The sequence below is a fragment of the Calliphora vicina genome, chromosome 3 (genome assembly GCF_958450345.1).
Source record: "Calliphora vicina chromosome 3, idCalVici1.1, whole genome shotgun sequence".
NCBI classification, from domain to species: domain Eukaryota; kingdom Metazoa; phylum Arthropoda; class Insecta; order Diptera; family Calliphoridae; genus Calliphora; species Calliphora vicina.
This window is the reverse complement of record NC_088782.1, coordinates 85,005,604-85,024,214: the sequence shown is the minus strand read 5'-3', so window position 1 is coordinate 85,024,214 and position 18,611 is coordinate 85,005,604. Positions and strand designations below refer to the sequence as shown.

The 18,611-nt window shown below is 33.3% G+C and overlaps 2 protein-coding genes across 2 annotated transcripts; both read left to right on the top strand.

Annotated features, from left to right (window-relative positions):
- The first annotated feature begins 28 nt into the window (after positions 1–28).
- On the top strand, positions 29–1,105 carry LOC135955588 (uncharacterized). The gene has a single exon (XM_065505941.1). It carries the CDS (start codon positions 29–31, stop codon positions 1,103–1,105), a length of 1,077 nt encoding a protein of 358 aa, XP_065362013.1.
- A 127-nt stretch (positions 1,106–1,232) lies between these two features.
- Positions 1,233–8,772, top strand: LOC135955586 (uncharacterized). Its single transcript, XM_065505940.1, has 4 exons — positions 1,233–1,361; positions 1,473–1,832; positions 1,998–2,466; positions 8,678–8,772. The coding sequence occupies exons 1-4, from the start codon at positions 1,233–1,235 to the stop codon at positions 8,770–8,772; spliced, it is 1,053 nt and encodes a 350-aa protein (XP_065362012.1).
- Positions 8,773–18,611: the final 9,839 nt, after the last annotated feature.

Sequence of the window (18,611 nt, the reverse complement as noted above, 5' to 3'; positions counted from 1 at the left end):
CCTTACGTGCCTACTCGTGGGACCAAAAATGAACCATATAAACAACAACAACACAAACAACAACAACCCCCTGAAGAAAACCGATGATCTCGGATCTTCTTCAGAAGACGACCTACTAGCCTCTAGTCAAGAGACTCTGGTCGCAATGTCAGGCAGCTTGGGTGACCGTCACAGCACTCTACTGCCCTCCAAAAACTTGACGAATGCACCTCTTCAATCGGATGCCAAGACTGGCGACCAATTGAAGAAGAAAAGAAAAAAGAGGAAGAGTGAGAAAGACATCCTCAAATCCCGTTACGCCAAGGCGATATTCATTCTTGACAAGATTGACAAGAATGCTGCCAGCGGTGCCCCCCATGAACGTGATGAAGAAGATCGCGCCAAATACCAGGCTGTGGTAGATGAGTACCAAAAGGTTTTGGATTCCGTACCCAGTACATCAAAGGCAGCAGCCGAAGAAACAGAGAGGTCCAAGCGCAATCGCTCTCAGACAGAGGGAGAGAAGTCGCCTAAACGGAGAAAGGTTGTCGAGAAAAAATCCACTCCAGGACCCACATCAACCACGACTACATCCGCCAGACGGCCCTTCAACGAGGTGGTTAAGGACCATCTTCTAATGGCTCTGGCGACCGAGAAAGACGGCACCATCAATCCTGTGGTAACAGAATGGGGTGCTATCGAGTCCAAATTAACTGAACTCGTAATGGAACACGTGTTCGCTAATAGGACTGGTACAGCACCTCGGTTTGACTCTGGTGAGATTCACCGGGGCTACAGGGTGATCAAATGCATGGACGAGTTCTCAAAGGACTTTCTTAGCAAGTGCATCGCAAAGATTAGTGGTGCATGGGAAGGTTTAAGCCTTAAACTGATCCCTGCTCAAGAAATTCCAATGAGACCGCGTGCACGTATTTGGTTACCGAAGATGGCAACCGATGCGCATAAGTTGGTGGAGTGTCTGAAGCTACAGAACCCCGACATCCACATGGATGACTGGTCCATCATCCGCACCGAGCAAGGCGATGGCCACACATGCTTAATCCTCGCCATCACCGAATCGGGCTCTGTCGAGCTTGAGAAGGCGGGCTTTAAGCTGTTCTTCTGAGTGAGGGACGCCAAGGTAAAGGTGTTCAGGCCTACAGGTACGGGTAGCGGTGAAGCGGATGAGATTGAAGCTGCAAACTCTCTGCTCACAGAAATGAAGCTCTCCGAACCCCCCCCAAAAACCAACAATGGCGCTTAAAATAGTGCAGATAAATCTGCAGCACTCGAAATGTGCTACAGATAACCTTCGGGTACTCTTAGCCGAAGAGGACCTGGACATTGGGCTGATGCAAGAACCCTGGGCTTCTGACTTGGACGTGAAGGGGTTCCCGGCCTCAGCATATAATATCCTCTATGCAAGAAACAATGGTAGGCCAAGATCATGTATTATTGCCAAAAAATCTATTAACATTTTTCTTTGTACGCAGCTTAGTTCAGAAGACCTTACAGTAGCTAAGGTCGAGCTACCGTGCAACAGAAGCTTCATGATTGCCTCTAGCTACATGGCAAATGAGAAGACAGCTCCTCCAGTTGAAGTGAGTGCTCTACTGTCCTCTGTTGGGGCATCTGACGACATCATCCTGGGCTGTGATGCCAACGCCAGGCATTCAATCTGGGGTAACAGCGAAATAAATGAAAGGGGTGAGTCTTTACTTAATTTCATTAATTCCAATAAACTAAGTATATGTAATTCTGGTAATACGCCAACATTCATGTTTCCAAGTTCGGACAACTATAATGGATGGGAGGAAGTATTAGATATTACACTCATAAATGATAGGTCTAAGGTATCAGTAGATAGGTGGAGGGTATCCAAAAAAAGGTCGTTCTCTGACCATAACTGGATTCTCTTCAATATTAGACTTCAGAACTCGACAGAGAAAATACAATTTAGGAACCCAAGAAGGAAGGATTGGTTCAAATTTAATGGGATCCTTAAACACAAACTTAAGAATATGCCAGTTGTAGAAAATTCGATAACTGGTCTTGAGAAAATAGAGGAAAACTTTAGTAAAACTTTAGTCAAGGCTTTCGAAGTTTCCTGTCCAGTCACTAAGGCTAAGAAAAGCTTCCCTCCATGGTGGAATTCTGATCTATCTAAACTACGTAGGGAAACTCGTAGGGCCTTTAACATTAGCTACAATAGTAAATCATGGCAACCATATCGTGATCAATTGAAAGCCTACAAGAAAGCTATAGTAGTCGCAAAAAGAAACTCATGGAGAAGCTTCTGTGAATCTATAGATAATACAAAAGACTCTGCAAGACTTAGTAGAATTCTAGCCAAGGGGCAATCCAATCCTACTTATATCAAAAGGAAGGATGACTCCTGGTCTGAATCCTCAGCAGAGTCACTTGACATCCTACTGAATACTCATTTCCCAGGCTGTAAGGATGTTGCTACGGATATTGAGAGGGAAGGTAGGACTCTATTCAATATCGATAGTTATATCATCTCCTATGACAGGATATCATGGGCGATTGACAGTTTCGCACCTTTCAAGTCACCCGGGCCGGATGGTATATTGCCAAAGATGCTACAAAGTGCAAAAAGGCATATCATTCCCTGGCTTCATAGAATTTTTACGCTCTGTCTCTCCCTCAATCACGTTCCGGTTAACTGGAGGAGAGTTAAGGTCGTTTTTATTCCCAAAATTGGAAAAAGAAGTCATGAGAAGGCGAAGGACTTTCGTCCAATTAGTCTTTCATCTTTCCAGCTTAAAACGTTGGAAAGACTCATTGACGCTCACATTAGGCATCGCCTAGAGGGTACGACACGGCTCTCTAATAGTCAGCATGCCTACCTTAGGGACCGCTCTACAGAGACAGCTCTGCACGAGGTCGTAAGAGTTGTAGAGAGATCTCTCGAATTTAAACAATATACAATGGCAGCCTTTCTGGATATAGAGGGTGCTTTCAATAATGTTACCACTCTTGCAATTCAGCAAGCTCTTACTGACCTAGACGTTGAGGAATATATCAATAACTGTTTATTAAACATGCTGAAATCAAGAATAGTTACAGCAAATCTTGGTAATAGCGTCAAGTCTAAGCAAGTTGGCAGAGGCACACCACAGGGTGGGGTGATCTCTCCACTACTGTGGCTTATCGTTATTAACTCGATTCTCATTGATCTAGACAGAAAAGGGATAAAAGTTGTCACTTATGCGGACGATGTGGTGATACTCGTATCAGGTCTGTTTCCGGACGTGATCAGTGATATTATGTCCACTGCTTTAGGGTTGCTCGATAACTGGGCTACGGCAAGTGGTCTTGGGGTGAATCCAAGCAAAACGGAACTCGTACTTTTCGCAACAAAGACCAAGATTCCAAGCTTCAAACTTCCACGGTTGAAAAACTGCGAAATCCCCCTTTCAAATAATGCAAAATATCTAGGTATTATACTGGACTCTAAATTGTCATGGACGCTTAATACTCAACATAGGGTAAAAAAGGCTACGGTGGCCGATTATACCTGTCGTAAGATGTTTGGTAGAAAATGGGGACTTAGTCCCAGGATAGTTAAATGGATGTATACGGCTATAGTACGTCCAATTCTTACTTACGGATCTCTTGTATAGTGGACTGCAACTAAAAGGAAGTATGTCGTAGACCAACTATACAAAGTCCAGAGATCAGCATGCATTGGTATAACCGGCGCACTAAGAACTAGTCCTTCAGAGGCACTGAATACTATATTGCACCTTGTGCCAATAGACCTTCACATAATGGCCACCTCTGCCTGTAGCGCAGCGAGGCTTCGAGCATCTGGCTGTTGGAGATCGAGAACATATGGGCACGCGGGGATTTTGAGCCAGTTGCCTTCGTCGTTCTCCAACCATCTGACTATATTACTCCATATATAGATTTTAATAGGGTATTCAAGATCTTAATCCCCTCCAGGAGTGAGTGGGGTATGGGTAATCTCGTGTACAAATATGACACTAGGATATATACAGACGGTTCGAAAATGAGCTGTGGTGTTGGTTCTGGCGTCTTCTGTGACGAACCCGAGATAGGTAATTCGTATCGTCTTCCGAATGAGTGTAGTGTTTTCCAGGCTGAAATTTTTGCAATCATGGCAGCTTGCAATACACTACTTGATCATAACACCCGCGGCAATATAGGTATTTTTGTCGACAGTCAGGCGGCACTTCTCTCGCTGAATGCCTACACAAATTCATCTTCACTAGTTAGGCAATGTAAGAACTCTCTGTCAAGGCTAGGTCGTCTATCTGATATTACTTTGGTTTGGGTACCTGCGCACAGGGACCACTACGGTAATGAACAGGCAGACGAACTAGCCAGAATGGGATCTGCCTTAGATATCTCCAATGCGGTATCATCTTCAGACATTTTCTTACAAAGGCTGAGAATAGATGGCCTAATTTAGACACATGTAGGGTAGCCAAGTTGATGTGGCCATCTTTTAACGAAAAACGCACTATGCAACTGATAACCCGGAATAGAAGGGATATATCTAGGTTGATGGCAGTATTAAGGGGACACTGGGCGTTAGGCAAGCACGCAAATCGCCTGGGACTCCCCTTTAACGACCATTGCCGCAGTTGTAAGGATAGGGAAAAGAAGGAAACGACTTTCCATGGACTATATTATTCCATATATAGATTTTAATAGGGTATTCAAGATCTTAATCCCCTCCAGGAGTGAGTGGGGTATGGGTAATCTCGTGTACAAATATGACACTAGGATATATACAGACGGTTCGAAAATGAGCTGTGGTGTTGGTTCTGGCGTCTTCTGTGACGAACCCGAGATAGGTATTTCGTATCGTCTTCCGAATGAGTGTAGTGTTTTCCAGGCTGAAATTTTTGCAATCATGGCAGCTTGCAATACACTACTTGATCATAACACCCGCGGCAATATAGGTATTTTTGTCGACAGTCAGGCGGCACTTCTCTCGCTGAATGCCTACACAAATTCATCTTCACTAGTTAGGCAATGTAAGAACTCTCTGTCAAGGCTAGGTCGTCTATCTGATATTACTTTGGTTTGGGTACCTGCGCACAGGGACCACTACGGTAATGAACAGGCAGACGAACTAGCCAGAATGGGATCTGCCTTAGATATCTCCAATGCGGTATCATCTTCAGACATTTTCTTACAAAGGCTGAGAATAGATGGCGTAATTTAGACACATGTAGGGTAGCCAAGTTGATGTGGCCATCTTTTAACGAAAAACGCACTATGCAACTGATAACCCGGAATAGAAGGGATATATCTAGGTTGATGGCAGTATTAAGGGGACACTGGGCGTTAGGCAAGCACGCAAATCGCCTGGGACTCCCCTTTAACGACCATTGCCGCAGTTGTAAGGATAGGGAAAAGAAGGAAACGACTTTCCACCTTCTCTGCGAATGCCCAGCTCTGAGTGTCAAGAGACATAAATTCATGGGCAACTATACATTGACCAACCTTGGTGAGGTAGCCGGGTCTAAACTCAATGACCTACTAAAATATCTCACAGCTACAGGTTGGATCTAGCTAGTACTTTTTAGTTACATTACGATGTAAACGACAATACATCTGACGAGTGGTGTGGTCTCATCAAAACGGGGTTCCTTCGACTCTACTTGATTGTTCGCACGTAGTGAACTACCACGTAAACCAACCAACCAACTACCTGATCCGGGTCCGCGATGCTGGCCTTTAGAAAACATGTGTTTTATATTGCATCTGATTTTAATATACAGTTTCGATAATCCAACCTTCAATGTTAATACATGTGGTGGCATTTCGGCTGATTCCAATGAATTCTAAAATTCAGTACGATAATTGACGACTTGTTCTTCGTTCATTACTGTATCAATCGATTTGTATTTTATTGTTTCGCCAGGCACTTTCAATTGTATTTGGTCATCGAGCTTGTTAACATCATAATTTGTTGATGCCAAAATTCCACGTTCCCACAGCCAATCCGGGAGCGATTGGCTTCTAGTTAGTAGAGTTGTGTAGCTCATGAATGACCTAGTTCAATTGAGCTATTCACTCAACTGAGCGAAGTGAATCATTCATCATACTGAGCGTTTTCAGTTCAGCACTGAGCGTATTCAACTGAGCGGTTTTGTTTTATGCTCATGTTTCTTTCAGTACTCATGAAAGAGCTGCACAAGCACATTCATTTGTCATATTCAATGTTTCACATGTTTCACTTTACTCGTCAATTCTGTAACATTCTTTCGCTCATTGAAAAGTGAGTGAGTATTGTGTCCTACAAAAATAAAACGATCATTCGAATGTAGGTTTGTTATGTATGTATATGATCGTATTGTGTCCTACAAAAATAAAACGATCATTCGAATGTAGGGTTGTTATGTATGTATATGATCGTATGCTGCCGCGTATATATTTTTGTTTCAAGAATTATTAGAGTTATTCAAATTGCTTTTGTTTTCATGAAGGAATTTTTATATGTGTGCTATTGAATGAATGTGAATTTATTTATGGTATGGTGATGTAGAATGAAATAAAGAAAGAGTATTGCTACAGTTTGTAAGTAAATTTCATAAAATAATAATGAAAAAGGGAAATACATAATTGTTATTGTTAAAATAATAATTGTAATTGAAAGTATGTAATTAGTAAAAAATACTATTTCAGAAATACAAAACTCATAACTTAATTAAATTTGCAATATTATTTCAATCACTTTTTTTTAGAAAATATATATCTTATGCACTTTTTTACTATACTGCTACATTAACAGAACATTTGTCTGCTGCCATGAGCGACCTATCGTGGGTTTTTCCCTGTTTTTTGGAATGACAGTTTAGAATTTCTGAATTTAAGGAATAAGATTAATAAAATCTTATTCCTTAAATTCAGAAATTCTATTTATATATTGTTATATCATAAAATAATTAAGTTAATATTGAAAATATACAAATTGTATCACAAAACTATTTTTCTTTCGTATTTTTAGTAGAAATTTTGTTGATCATATATAAGTTGTAAAAGTCAGGTAAAAAATATATATTTTGCCAATTGATAACTAACATTATGTAAATGGGAAAACACCCAAAAAATTGCAACAATATTCATTTTGGTTTAGTTATTGTCACATTTTTATTTTGGATCACAATTATCATATCAACAAAATATTTTTCCTTTTTCAAATTCCAGTTAATATCTTGAGTTTTTTGGTAATTTTATTATTCTGTGGTAAAAGAATGTTCTGCTTAACAAATATTGTCTAAACATTTGGTTAGCATCGGAAATTAGAAATAATAAAAAATAAACTTTTTTTTCCGCAAAAATATTAGTTTAAATAAACTACAATTTTATTTTTTAAAATTTTAATCAATCATTTCACGCATAAATCTCTAATTGTCAAAAGACTGTGTGTTTTTACAACTAACAACAGAAATAATTGATTTAATTCACTACAAGCAATTCTCAAAATGAAATGGTCATTATACAACATACTGAGCTAATGAGCTAAAAGAGCGACCTAGTTCATTTCAGTGAGCTGAGCTGAAAAGAGCGGTCACTTCACTGAGCTAATAAACCCAACTCTACTAGTTAGCCTTTCCATATGCTGTTGATGTGTCTCTGCAGTTATCAAGGAAGATGCATTGCGACGCATTTGTGAAGCAGTGATTCTCGTTCTCTTCTGCGGCTCTAGACGTAGACGGAAACAAATGTTATTTGAATAAAACCGTTATTTTTTATTAAAAGTAGAGTAAACAAAATTGTTTATCACAGACCGAAAATCAAAAATCTGACTTTACACTGTTACCCAAAAGGCTTTTCTAAAGAGTCCGTGAAAATTTCATCAAAATCGGTCCAGCCATTTTTGAGTCCATACGGATTTTTCAGATTTTTGATATTCGGTCTGTGGGCGGAGGGGCGTGTAAAAATCCAATTTTTACATTATACCGCTAATGCCATATATTTCATAAAAATGGATGTGTGTATATATGGCTGGACCGATTTTGATGAAATTTTCAGAAAAGCCTTTTGGGTAACAGTGTAAAGTCAGATTTTTGATTTTCGATCTGTGATAAACAATTTTGCATATTAGGTGCATGAATAAGAAATTTCTATATGAAATCTACTTTTAATCAAAAAATTATTTCGGCTGGTTCCAATGAATTTTTGAATTCATTGGAACCAGCCGAAATGCAACCACATGTATTAACATTGAATGTTGGATTACCGACTTTTTCCGACACTGTATATTAAAATCGAGATCGAGATGCAATATAAAACAGATGTTTTCTAAAGGCCAGCAACGCGGACCGGGTTCAGCTAGTTCTTAAATATTTTTGGTTTCCTTTTACCCTTCTTGTGACTTTTGGCCATCTATTTTTAATAAAATTGTGTTTGGGGATATCGCATCCTGTCCCACGACATTGACAATTTCTTGATTTATATCTGAGTATGATTTTATCAAGCATTTGATCATATAAGATTGAATTATTTATTCCACATATTCAATAAATTCTTCGAATGTTATAATAGAAAAACCACAATCAATCTATAATTTTAAAATCTGTGTGTTTGTTAGATAAGATGAATATATTATCTTAAATTTTGGTTGACACTGGATTCGGAGGACTTTCTATAGAAGTCAATACAATATAATTTGTTTAATTATTTGAACAAAAAGTGTTTTGGTTCTTGAATGTTGAAAATGGTAATGCGACTTCGGAAATTTTACCTTTAATAGAGGATGTTATATTGTTATTGGTGAAACTTTTCTAGGATTTAAATAATTTAAATTTTGTTATTGTAATGGTCAGCGAATAACTGCAACACTAGTCGTCACTTTTGACCACCGTGCAGAACATAAATGCCCGATTTTCGAAACGATGGGTTTTATGATTAAAAGCGATAAGCGGTTGCCCAACCTAAAATATATATTTTTATTTCAACGCAATGTTTTTTAAAACCATTTCTAAATATCTATAAATAGTTTTATTCCGAATTAAGCTAATTTGTATGTTCAGAAATCATAATTTTTTAAACTAGAGCTCACATGTACCACTTTTTTTTGTTACTAAAATAATTAGAAAAGTAAAATTAATTTGTTTGTTTTTAATTTTATTCATTTCCATATAAATAGATTCAAATTATAATTTTATGCCGATTTTTTTAAAACAAAAACATGAATATTCTGTATATATCAGTGCTATTATTTTGACAGCACTGGGTATTTTTCAAAAATACCATATAATTGATTGAAAGGTTAATATTTCTTAAAGAAAACTTTACTCATAGAAGAAATAGAGATTAATTAATGATCTTATATTATATTTAATTAAATTTACTATGGAAATAAAAATATATTTCCCATGTTAATTGCTTTAAGGTTCTGTGGTGCTATTATTTTGACCGGCACTATACATAGAAAGCACTGTAACGAATTTTTTTTTTCATCATTTATTTATTGTATCTTCATTATTTAATGAACTAACAATAAGTGGTTCAAATCTTATATGTAATATTATTATTTAATTAGTCCAGCCAGTGCCGGACGAAAAAATTTTGTGTTCATGGTTGTTTTGGTTAAATTGGCATTCTTCCTTCTAGATTAGGTCTGCTGTGTCCCTCCTTCTTAATCGAGTGTGGCCACGGTTATCTAATATGTTGCGGTCCAGCGGGTTTGGGTGAACTTCAAGTTTTTTTAAAATATTTTTGTACGTTTTTCGAGATTTCAGTTTTTACAATGGGCACGTTTAGATCTTTGTGTATATTCGCGTTTTTGATATACCAGGGGGCAACTGTGATCATTCTTAGAAACTTGTTTTGGATTGTCTTTGGATCTTTTCTACATTTGACGCTGAAGCCGTGCCCCATAACTGCATGCCATAACACCATATCGGTTTTATGATCATGTTATAAAGTAGAAGTTTACAATCTAAACTAAGCGTGGAGTTTCTGCCAATAAGCCAATTAATTTGAATTGATTTCAATTTCATTTGAGTCAACTTTGCATCTATATGACTTTTCCACGTAAGACGACGATCGAGATGTATTCCGAGGTATTTCACTTCCGATTGTTGAATTATTGTTTGGTTATTGATATGAATAGGGGGGCATGATTCTCTACGCAATGTAAATGTAATGTGTGTACATTTTTGCTCGTTGACTTTAATTTTCCATTGTTTTAACAATTTTTCTAATTCAAATATGTGGTTTTGTAAGTTTAGAATAGCAGTATCATCAGCAAATGTTGATGTATGAGTGCGATTGTTAGTTGGCATATCAGACGAATACATCAAATATAAAAAAGGTCCCAGGATACTGCCTTGGGGGACACCGGCTTCAATGGGTTGTGCAGTACTTAAAAAGTTTCCCTCTTTAACCTTAAATGTTCGACCAGTTAAATAGCTTTCCAACAGCTTATGTGTGTTTGCCGGTTAATTTTGAGTCAATTTGTATATTAATCCAGCATGCCATACCTTATCAAACGCTTGAGAGATGTCGATGAAGAGTGCAGAACAGTATTTCTTTTCTTCCAACGCTTTTCTCACCATATTTACAAGTCTACGGGTTTGTTCGATAGTACTGTGTTTTATTCTAAATCCAAATTGATGATTCGGAATACAATTGTTTTCAGTTAACATCGGGTACAACTTGTTCATAAGTATCTTCTCAAATAGCTTTGATATATTAAACAAGGCTGATGGGTCTGTATGATTCTACTTTTGTGTGATATTTTCCCGGCTTGTGTATCATGGTAACCAGTGAAACCTTCCATTCTGGAGGATAATATTCAAGTCGTAATATAAAAATAAAAAGAATTATTTTTATTGCTATTGGGGTAGCTCCATAAGCATCTTGTTGCTGATCTTGTCCATACCAGGCGCTTTCTTGGGATTTAAATCAACAATAGCATTTTCGATCTCTCGAATCTCAAAACGTAGGGGTACGGCTGCTCCAAAATTGGGTGCAACAGGTGGCAACTCAATTGCTTCGTTTGATGTGTTCGGTGTAAATACTTTTTTTAAATGATTAACAAACAGATTCCCTTTTTCAGTATCATTTCTTGCCCAACTGCCACTTGAATTTCGCAAAGGGGACTTACATATAACGGATCTTTTAAGACTTTTTGTTGCTCGCCATAATGAGTAATCCGATTGCGGGGTTGCGTCCAGGCTTTCTAAATATTTATTCAATGATTCCATTTTTCGAAATTCCAAGAGCTTTTAAAGTCTTTTTATACAATCTTTAAGCTTCGATTTTAGTTGGGGGGATCTGTGCAATTGCCACTCTCTTCGAAATCTTCTTTTTTCATTTAAGAGCCGTTCGACATCTGCAGAATTAATTCTATTATATCTGAATTGTCGGGGGGTTTGGGTAGCATGTTGACCAGCCAGTTTGAGATTTTTATCGAAATTGATAAGAGAGTGATCGATGTTTTCTGGTGTTCTTAGCGGTATGTTTTCCGAGCAATGTGTACTGAGGTATTTTTTATATTTGAGCCAATTTATTCTTGTGCCTGCCATCGCTAAATTACCAGTCGGGGATACAATTTCTAGGGGCTCAATAAAGTAATAATAGTGGGTGAGTGATCTGAAGATAGTTCCAGCGAGGATTCAATTTGAATCATTTCTCTAGGGATATTTTTCATCACGCTAAAATCAATAACATCCGGTATTTTTCTTTGGTCAGTAGGCCAGTAAGTAGGTTGGCCGATCGAAAGCACATGCAAACCCATTTTAGAAATTGAGTCGAACAAAACACGACCTTTAGGGGTAATCAGTCGTGATCCCCAGAATGTGTGCTTAGCATTATAATCGCCAGCAGCCAGGAAACGGGGGCCTAGTGATTTAAAAAATCTATTATATTGACTTTCTGTAATTGAGAATCTTGGGGGTGAGTATATCGATGAAATCACTAAGTTTCGATGAAAATCTTCAAGACAGATTGTAGTAGATTGAAGATAATCTTCGCAAAAATCACACAAAACACACAAAATTAAGTAGTGTTTTATTCGAGCTTTTATTAAAATTGCCGAGCCTGCGCATGCTCTACCTCTGGGATCTTTGGTGTCATATATTACATATCCATTTATTCGAAAGGAACTTCTGGACGTCAAATGAGTTTCAGAAACCAGCATTACATACATTTGTTGGTTTCTTAAAAAATATTCGAGTTCGTTTTTGTGTTGGCGTATGCCGTTTGCATTCCAAAAACATATTCTTAGGCAGTTCATGATCTGTTAAGCACAGCCTGCAATAACATTGATTGCATCTTAAGCATTTCTTGCATCATGTTACTCATTGAGTTTGTAAAGTTATTTACCGATTGCACAAGAGTTTCTATTGTAGATTCTAGTCGGGTAAAATTGAAAATTGGCGTTTGCTCTCTTACCTCTGGGTTCATATTTTCGTTTTGGAATTGACGGACTTGCGGCTGGGTTTGGTTGTTTCTAAGTACATTTGCATATGTTACTTTGTTGTCATATGTCTGTTGCAACGGGGGGTAGTTCAAATTGATGTTATTTAATGGCTTAGCGGGGAAAATCTTTGGTTTCTGGCTTTGTGATTTTTTAACAATTGAGTAGACAGGACAACCCCTGTAGTTTGCTGTGTGGTTACCTCCGCAATTGCTGCATTTTTTTTATTTTAGGATCATCTTTAGATTTGTTACATTGGGATGTGTTATGCAACTCCCCGCAAATGACACATACTGGTGGCAATTTGCAATATGCCTTGCTGTGTCCATATTCTTGACAATTCATACATTGGACGGGGTCAAATCGTTTGTGTGGTTCTTCTACCGTAATTTTACGATGCAATAAGTACTTCAGGTTATATATGGGATGTGTTTCATTTTTTTCAGGTTTATGTCACCGGGTTCAAGTTCAACACGGAAGAGTGGTTGGGGTATTTTTTAGCGATTTCTAATATTTATCACGTTTTTTGTCTTATAGCCTTTATCTTCTAAGCTTTGCTTTATTTCGAGTGGTTCAACATTACAGTCAATACCCTTTATTACAACTTGTAGACCCTTGCTTCCTTTCAGCTGATAAGTGTAAAAACTTTTCTTTTGAGTTTCAAAATATGTTACAACCTTTCTATAATCGTTTTCACTATTGACCTGTATTTTAGTTTCATGAATCGTGCCTTTCTTGATTGGGATTACGTAAAAAGAGTTCTCTCCTATTAATGAGATCAGGCTCTGAACCAGTGGATTCGAATTATTTTCTCTCAAGTAAATGGGGGGTGGTTTTGTAGAATGGATTTTATTTACTGGTTCATTAGTTTCACATTCCAGAATAGAAAAACGATTTTCATTGTTTAGTCTATCAGGTTCACTATCCTTATATAATTTGGCCAAGGGTGCCGCTTTCGAGGACTTGGGACTTCGTGCCCGTTTTAATACTGTAATATACCGGTCCATTCCAACCTGTATTTGGGATTTATCATTATTTAATGGTTGACTAATCTTGGGTATAGCACCGCTTAATGGGTTAATTTTATTTGTAGTTAGTGTGGTGGATTTCGTATCTGAAGCTGATATAGCTAGCATACTTTCAGGCATAGATAAAATATTTTTATTTTCTGATTGAATTGAATTTTCTTTTGTTTGACAATCATTAGTTGTTGTCAATGCGGGGGAACAAGAACGAGCGCGGTTAACAGGTTTGGCGGTTAAAAACAAGTTGTCATCTATTCTTCTGTTTGTTTTGTTTATATTTTTTTCGTCTACATTAACTGTAACGTATGCATTTCTGCCGTTTACACTTAACCTTCGCTCACTGTTTTCTTTGAAGAGACTCATTTAAGAGTATTTGTAATTACTTTCGTTAACACTCTTGATCTTTATTTAATAGTCAATGCACAAAAAAGGTTAAAAAAAAAATATAAAGAATTTTTTTAACTTATTTGTCTTTTAGTTGTTGTTTTGATTTTTTTATTTAATAATATTATTAAAATAAAAGCGTCCTTTCGCGTAAATAATAAACAGGTGATATTTATATTTATTTTCCGATAGATACATTAAAATAACGAGATAACTCGGAGTAAAAATAAACACGTCCGAACTGAACTAGATATATGATATATGTACCGAAATGTATGCAGATTATAAATGAGATATCGAAGACAAAAATCGATTGATTCTTTTCGAATTTATTCACAATTAGGTGAATTCGCTCATTTTCACAAAATTTAACTTATTTGTTTGATATACATAAAATTGAGTAGTTAATGTTCTTCTTTCGATTGAATTCTGAGAACATTTTCCCCATGCTATGTATATACAAATTTTTACATATAAGTAGTATAAATATGGGGTTTCTGGCGTGATTTAGAGGAATTTTTTTCCTCTAAACTGGCAGAGAAGAGGAATATTGAAAATTTTTATGAGGAATTGTTGGCAGACAAAAAGGCAGCGAAAATTTGATGACGAGGAATTTTTGGCAGAGAAAAAGGCAGCGACAATTTGTTAATTTTTGTTTTCTTGCTTCAGGTAATTTGAGAAATATAGAAAAATGCTTTGTGTGTTGTATTGTGTGGAATTGATTTTGTTTTTTTATTTCATTAGTTATGTTGTACTATTGTTTAGAGGTTTTTAATACAGTTTTAATAGGAGGGTTTATTTTCATTTAATTAGTCTACATTAGGGTATACAATTTTATTCAAAGGGAAGATTAATTTTTTGTTGAGTATGGTCATGAATAATTTTGAATATTGTAATAATAAATTAATGGGAGTATTTTTTTTATTCACATTAAACAATATTTACATACGGAAGCTAAATTAAGATTTTCGCAATTTGAAATATTAAAGAGAAATTTGTACAATATTTGAATAAATTTACCATTTTTGTGAAAAGTTTGTTCACCAGAAACCTCAATGAAACAAAAGAGGAAACAACTAATTCAAAAAGATTTCTACCAATTATTATTTCATACATTTTAAGTGGAGTTATTGGAAAAATTTTAGAAAATATTAAATAATTTATCCAAATTAATAGTTCTTAGGGTATACAATTTTATGCAAAGGGAAGATTAATTTTTTGTTGCATCAAATTAAAAAATTGTACATCATAATAGCAAATATAACCACAAAAATTAAATGTTTCCTCAGTATAACATAAAATCTAAACAATTTTCATAGTAGCAAATATAACCACGAACAATAAAAAATCTCTCTATTCAAATAAAAATTTAAATAACTATAACAGGTCTCACTAAGCCTTTAATTCACAAGTCTCCACTAAATATAACTTTAAAACGAAAATAAAATGTTAATAAAAGTCTATACTTTAACCAAATTTTAAGAAAAAAATATGAATTACCTACTTAAAACAATATATAATAAATCCTTACACCAGTTTTACAAATTTCAAACATTTTAATCTCAGAACAAGGTCTCAAGATATAAAAATAAATTCACAAAATAAATATTTTAATCCAAATTTCATCCAAAATTTAAGAAACAAATACCAATTATTTAACTGCTACAAATCAATAATAAATTATATTCAAACTTAGTTTTCAGTCTTTATTTGGGAAATGAACTTTCAACCTCCTAATTGATAGATTAGCTCATTACCAAATAGCCTGTCGAGTCATCTCAACTATATAATAATAACTTAATAAAATTCTGGTTATTGAAATTACTTTTTAAACCCTAAACAACAATATTAGATGTATAACAAGGTCTCATTAAAAATAATTACAAGTCTCCACTTATTATAACTCCACTAAAACATAATTTTAACAATCAATGAAATCCCCTATAAAGTAAATAAAATTATCAATTAATGAAATGAAGAATAATAAAAATAGATTAATAATTTTTAATTCAAAATCAAATAAAGATTTCAAAATACAAAAATATAAATTTTAATATTAAACTACCTCAAGAGCATTAATGATCGAAATAATAATGATTCAAAAAGAATTTTCCAGAATTTTCAACACAACATCCATTATAAAATTCTCCACTCAAACCTAACTTTGTCAAACAAATAAAAACCACCCATTTTAATCTCACATTTCTAACACAATATTTTAGATTCAAAAAGCTAATTAAGCAGATAATAAAATTTATCATTTTTAAAACATAAAATTAAATCAACAACAACTTTAACCACAACTTTAAAAATCCAATATCAGAGTCTCCAAAATTTTCAAAGTTTACATCAAAGTCTACATAAAATAATATGGTCTACAAAATATTTCAAACTATAAATATTAAAAATTTCTACAATTGCATAACAACTAATGAATAATATATTCAATTCAAGTTTAAAAATGTTCTACTTTTTACTTTTTTATATTTCTACTTTTATAATTTTTTACTTTTCTACTTTTTACTTTTATAATTTTTTACATTTCTACTTTTATAATTTTTTGCTTTTCTACTTTTTCCTTTTTTTATATTTCTACTTTTATGATTTTTACTTTTCTACTTTTTACATTTTTACTTTTATAATTTTTTACATTTCTACTTTTTTATTTTTCTACTTTTTTACATTTCTACATTTATAATTTTTTGCTTTTGTACTTTTTTACTTTTATAATTTTTTCCTTTCTACTTTTTTACTTTTCTAATTTTTTACTTTTTTACATTTCTACTTTTATAATTTTTTGTTTTTCTACTTTTTTATTTTTCTACTTTTTTACATTTCTACTTTTATAATTTTTTGCTTTTGTACTTTTTTATTTTTATAATTTTTTACTTTTCTACTTTTTTTACTTTTATAATTTTCACTTTTTTCTTTTCTACTTTTTTACATTTCTACTTTTATAATTTTTTGCTTTCCTACTTTTTTTTTACTTTTCTACTTCTACTTTTATAATTTTTACATTTCTACTTTTTTACATTTATAATTTTTTGCTTTTCTACTTTTTTTACATTTCTACTTTTATAATTTTTACTTTTTTACATTTTTACTTTTATAATTTTTTATATATTTACTTTTATAATTTTTTGATTTTCTACTTTTTTTACTTTTTACTTTTTTACATTTATACTTTTATAATTTTTTGCTTTTCTACTTTTTTTACTTTTCTACTTTTTTTACATTTCTACTTTTATAATTTTTTACTTTTCTACTTTTCTACTTTTTACATTTTTACTTTTATAATTTTTTACATTTCTACTTTTATAATTTTTTGCTTTTCTACTTTTTACTTTTTTTACATTTCTACTTTTATAATTTTTACTTTTCTACTTTTTTACTTTTATAATTTTTTACTTTTTTTACTTTTATAATTTTTACTTTTTTACATTTCTACTTTTATAATTTTTTGCTTTTCTACTTTTTTTTACTATTCTACTTTTTACTTTTTTTACATTTCTACTTTTATAATTTTTTACTTTTCTACTTTTTTACATTTCTACTTTTATAATTTTTTGCTTTTCTACTTTTTACTTTTTTTTACATTTCTACTTTTATAATTTTTACTTTTCTTCTTTTTTACTTTTATAATTTTTTACTTTTCTACTTTTTTTACTTTTATAATTTTTACTTTTCTACGTTTTTACTTTTTTACATTTCTACTTTTATAATTTTTTGCTTTTCTACTTTTTTTACATTTCTACTTTTATAATTTTTTACTTTTCTACTTTTTTACATTTTTACATTTCTACTTTTATAATTTTTTGCTTTTCTACTTTTTACTTTTTTTTACATTTCTACTTTTATAATTTTTACTTTTCTTCTTTTTTACTTTTATAATTTTTTACTTTTCTACTTTTTTTACTTTTCTACTTTTATAATTTTTACTTTTCTACGTTTTTACTTTTTTACATTTCTACTTTTATAATTTTTTGCTTTTCTACTTTTTTTTACTTTTCTACTTTTATAATTTTTACTTTTCTTCTTTTTTACTTTTATAATTTTTTACATTTCTACTTTTTTTACTTTTCTACTTTTATAATTTTTACTTTTCTACGTTTTTACTTTTTTACATTTCTACTTTTATAATTTTTTGCTTTTCTACTTTTTTTTACTTTTCTACTTTTCTACTTTTATAATTTTTACTTTTTTACATTTCTACTTTTATAATTTTTTGCTTTTCTACTTTTTTTTGACTATTCTACTTTTTACTTTTTTTACATTTCTACTTTTAAATTTTTACTTTTTTCTTTTCTACTTTTTTACATTTCGCACTTGATCAACAAGAGGGTATTATCTCAAAATTTTGAAATTTTCACTTTTTTCAATAAATCAACTAACAACATCAATATCTATCTACTGTAAAAATTTCAATGTAATTCGATTACTCTTTTATCTCGAAAACAACATTTGAGACCATTTTCGTGATAATGTAGTGACTACTTTTATACAACAAAAAGGTATTATTTTGAGTTAATACAAAAGTTGAAATAGAAATCCATCGTATATTTTCATAAAAAAGGTATTATTTTGAGTTTATATTTGGTTGTATTTTGAGTTATTACTGTTTTGTTGGTTTTATTTTATGATTTTAATTCGAAATGTGACTCTTTTTATAATAAAATTGTTCACATTTTTTCAGAAAAATGGCATTGAGATTTTTTTTGCAATAATTGAAAAACTTTAAAAGAAAAATAATGTAATTACATTTTTAAATGGAATTTACATACTATGATGTA

Coding starts and splice junctions, on each gene's coding strand:
- LOC135955586 (XM_065505940.1), top strand. CDS start 1,233: ATGGCGCTTAAAATAGTGCAGATAAATCTGCAGCACTCGAAATGTGCT. Junction 1,833..1,997: donor TCATAAATGATAGGTCTAAG/GTATCAGTAGAT, acceptor CACAAACTTAAG/AATATGCCAGTTGTAGAAAA. Junction 2,467..8,677: donor TACGGATATTGAGAGGGAAG/GTAGGACTCTAT, acceptor TTGAACAAAAAG/TGTTTTGGTTCTTGAATGTT.
- LOC135955588 (XM_065505941.1), top strand. CDS start 29: ATGAACCATATAAACAACAACAACACAAACAACAACAACCCCCTGAAG.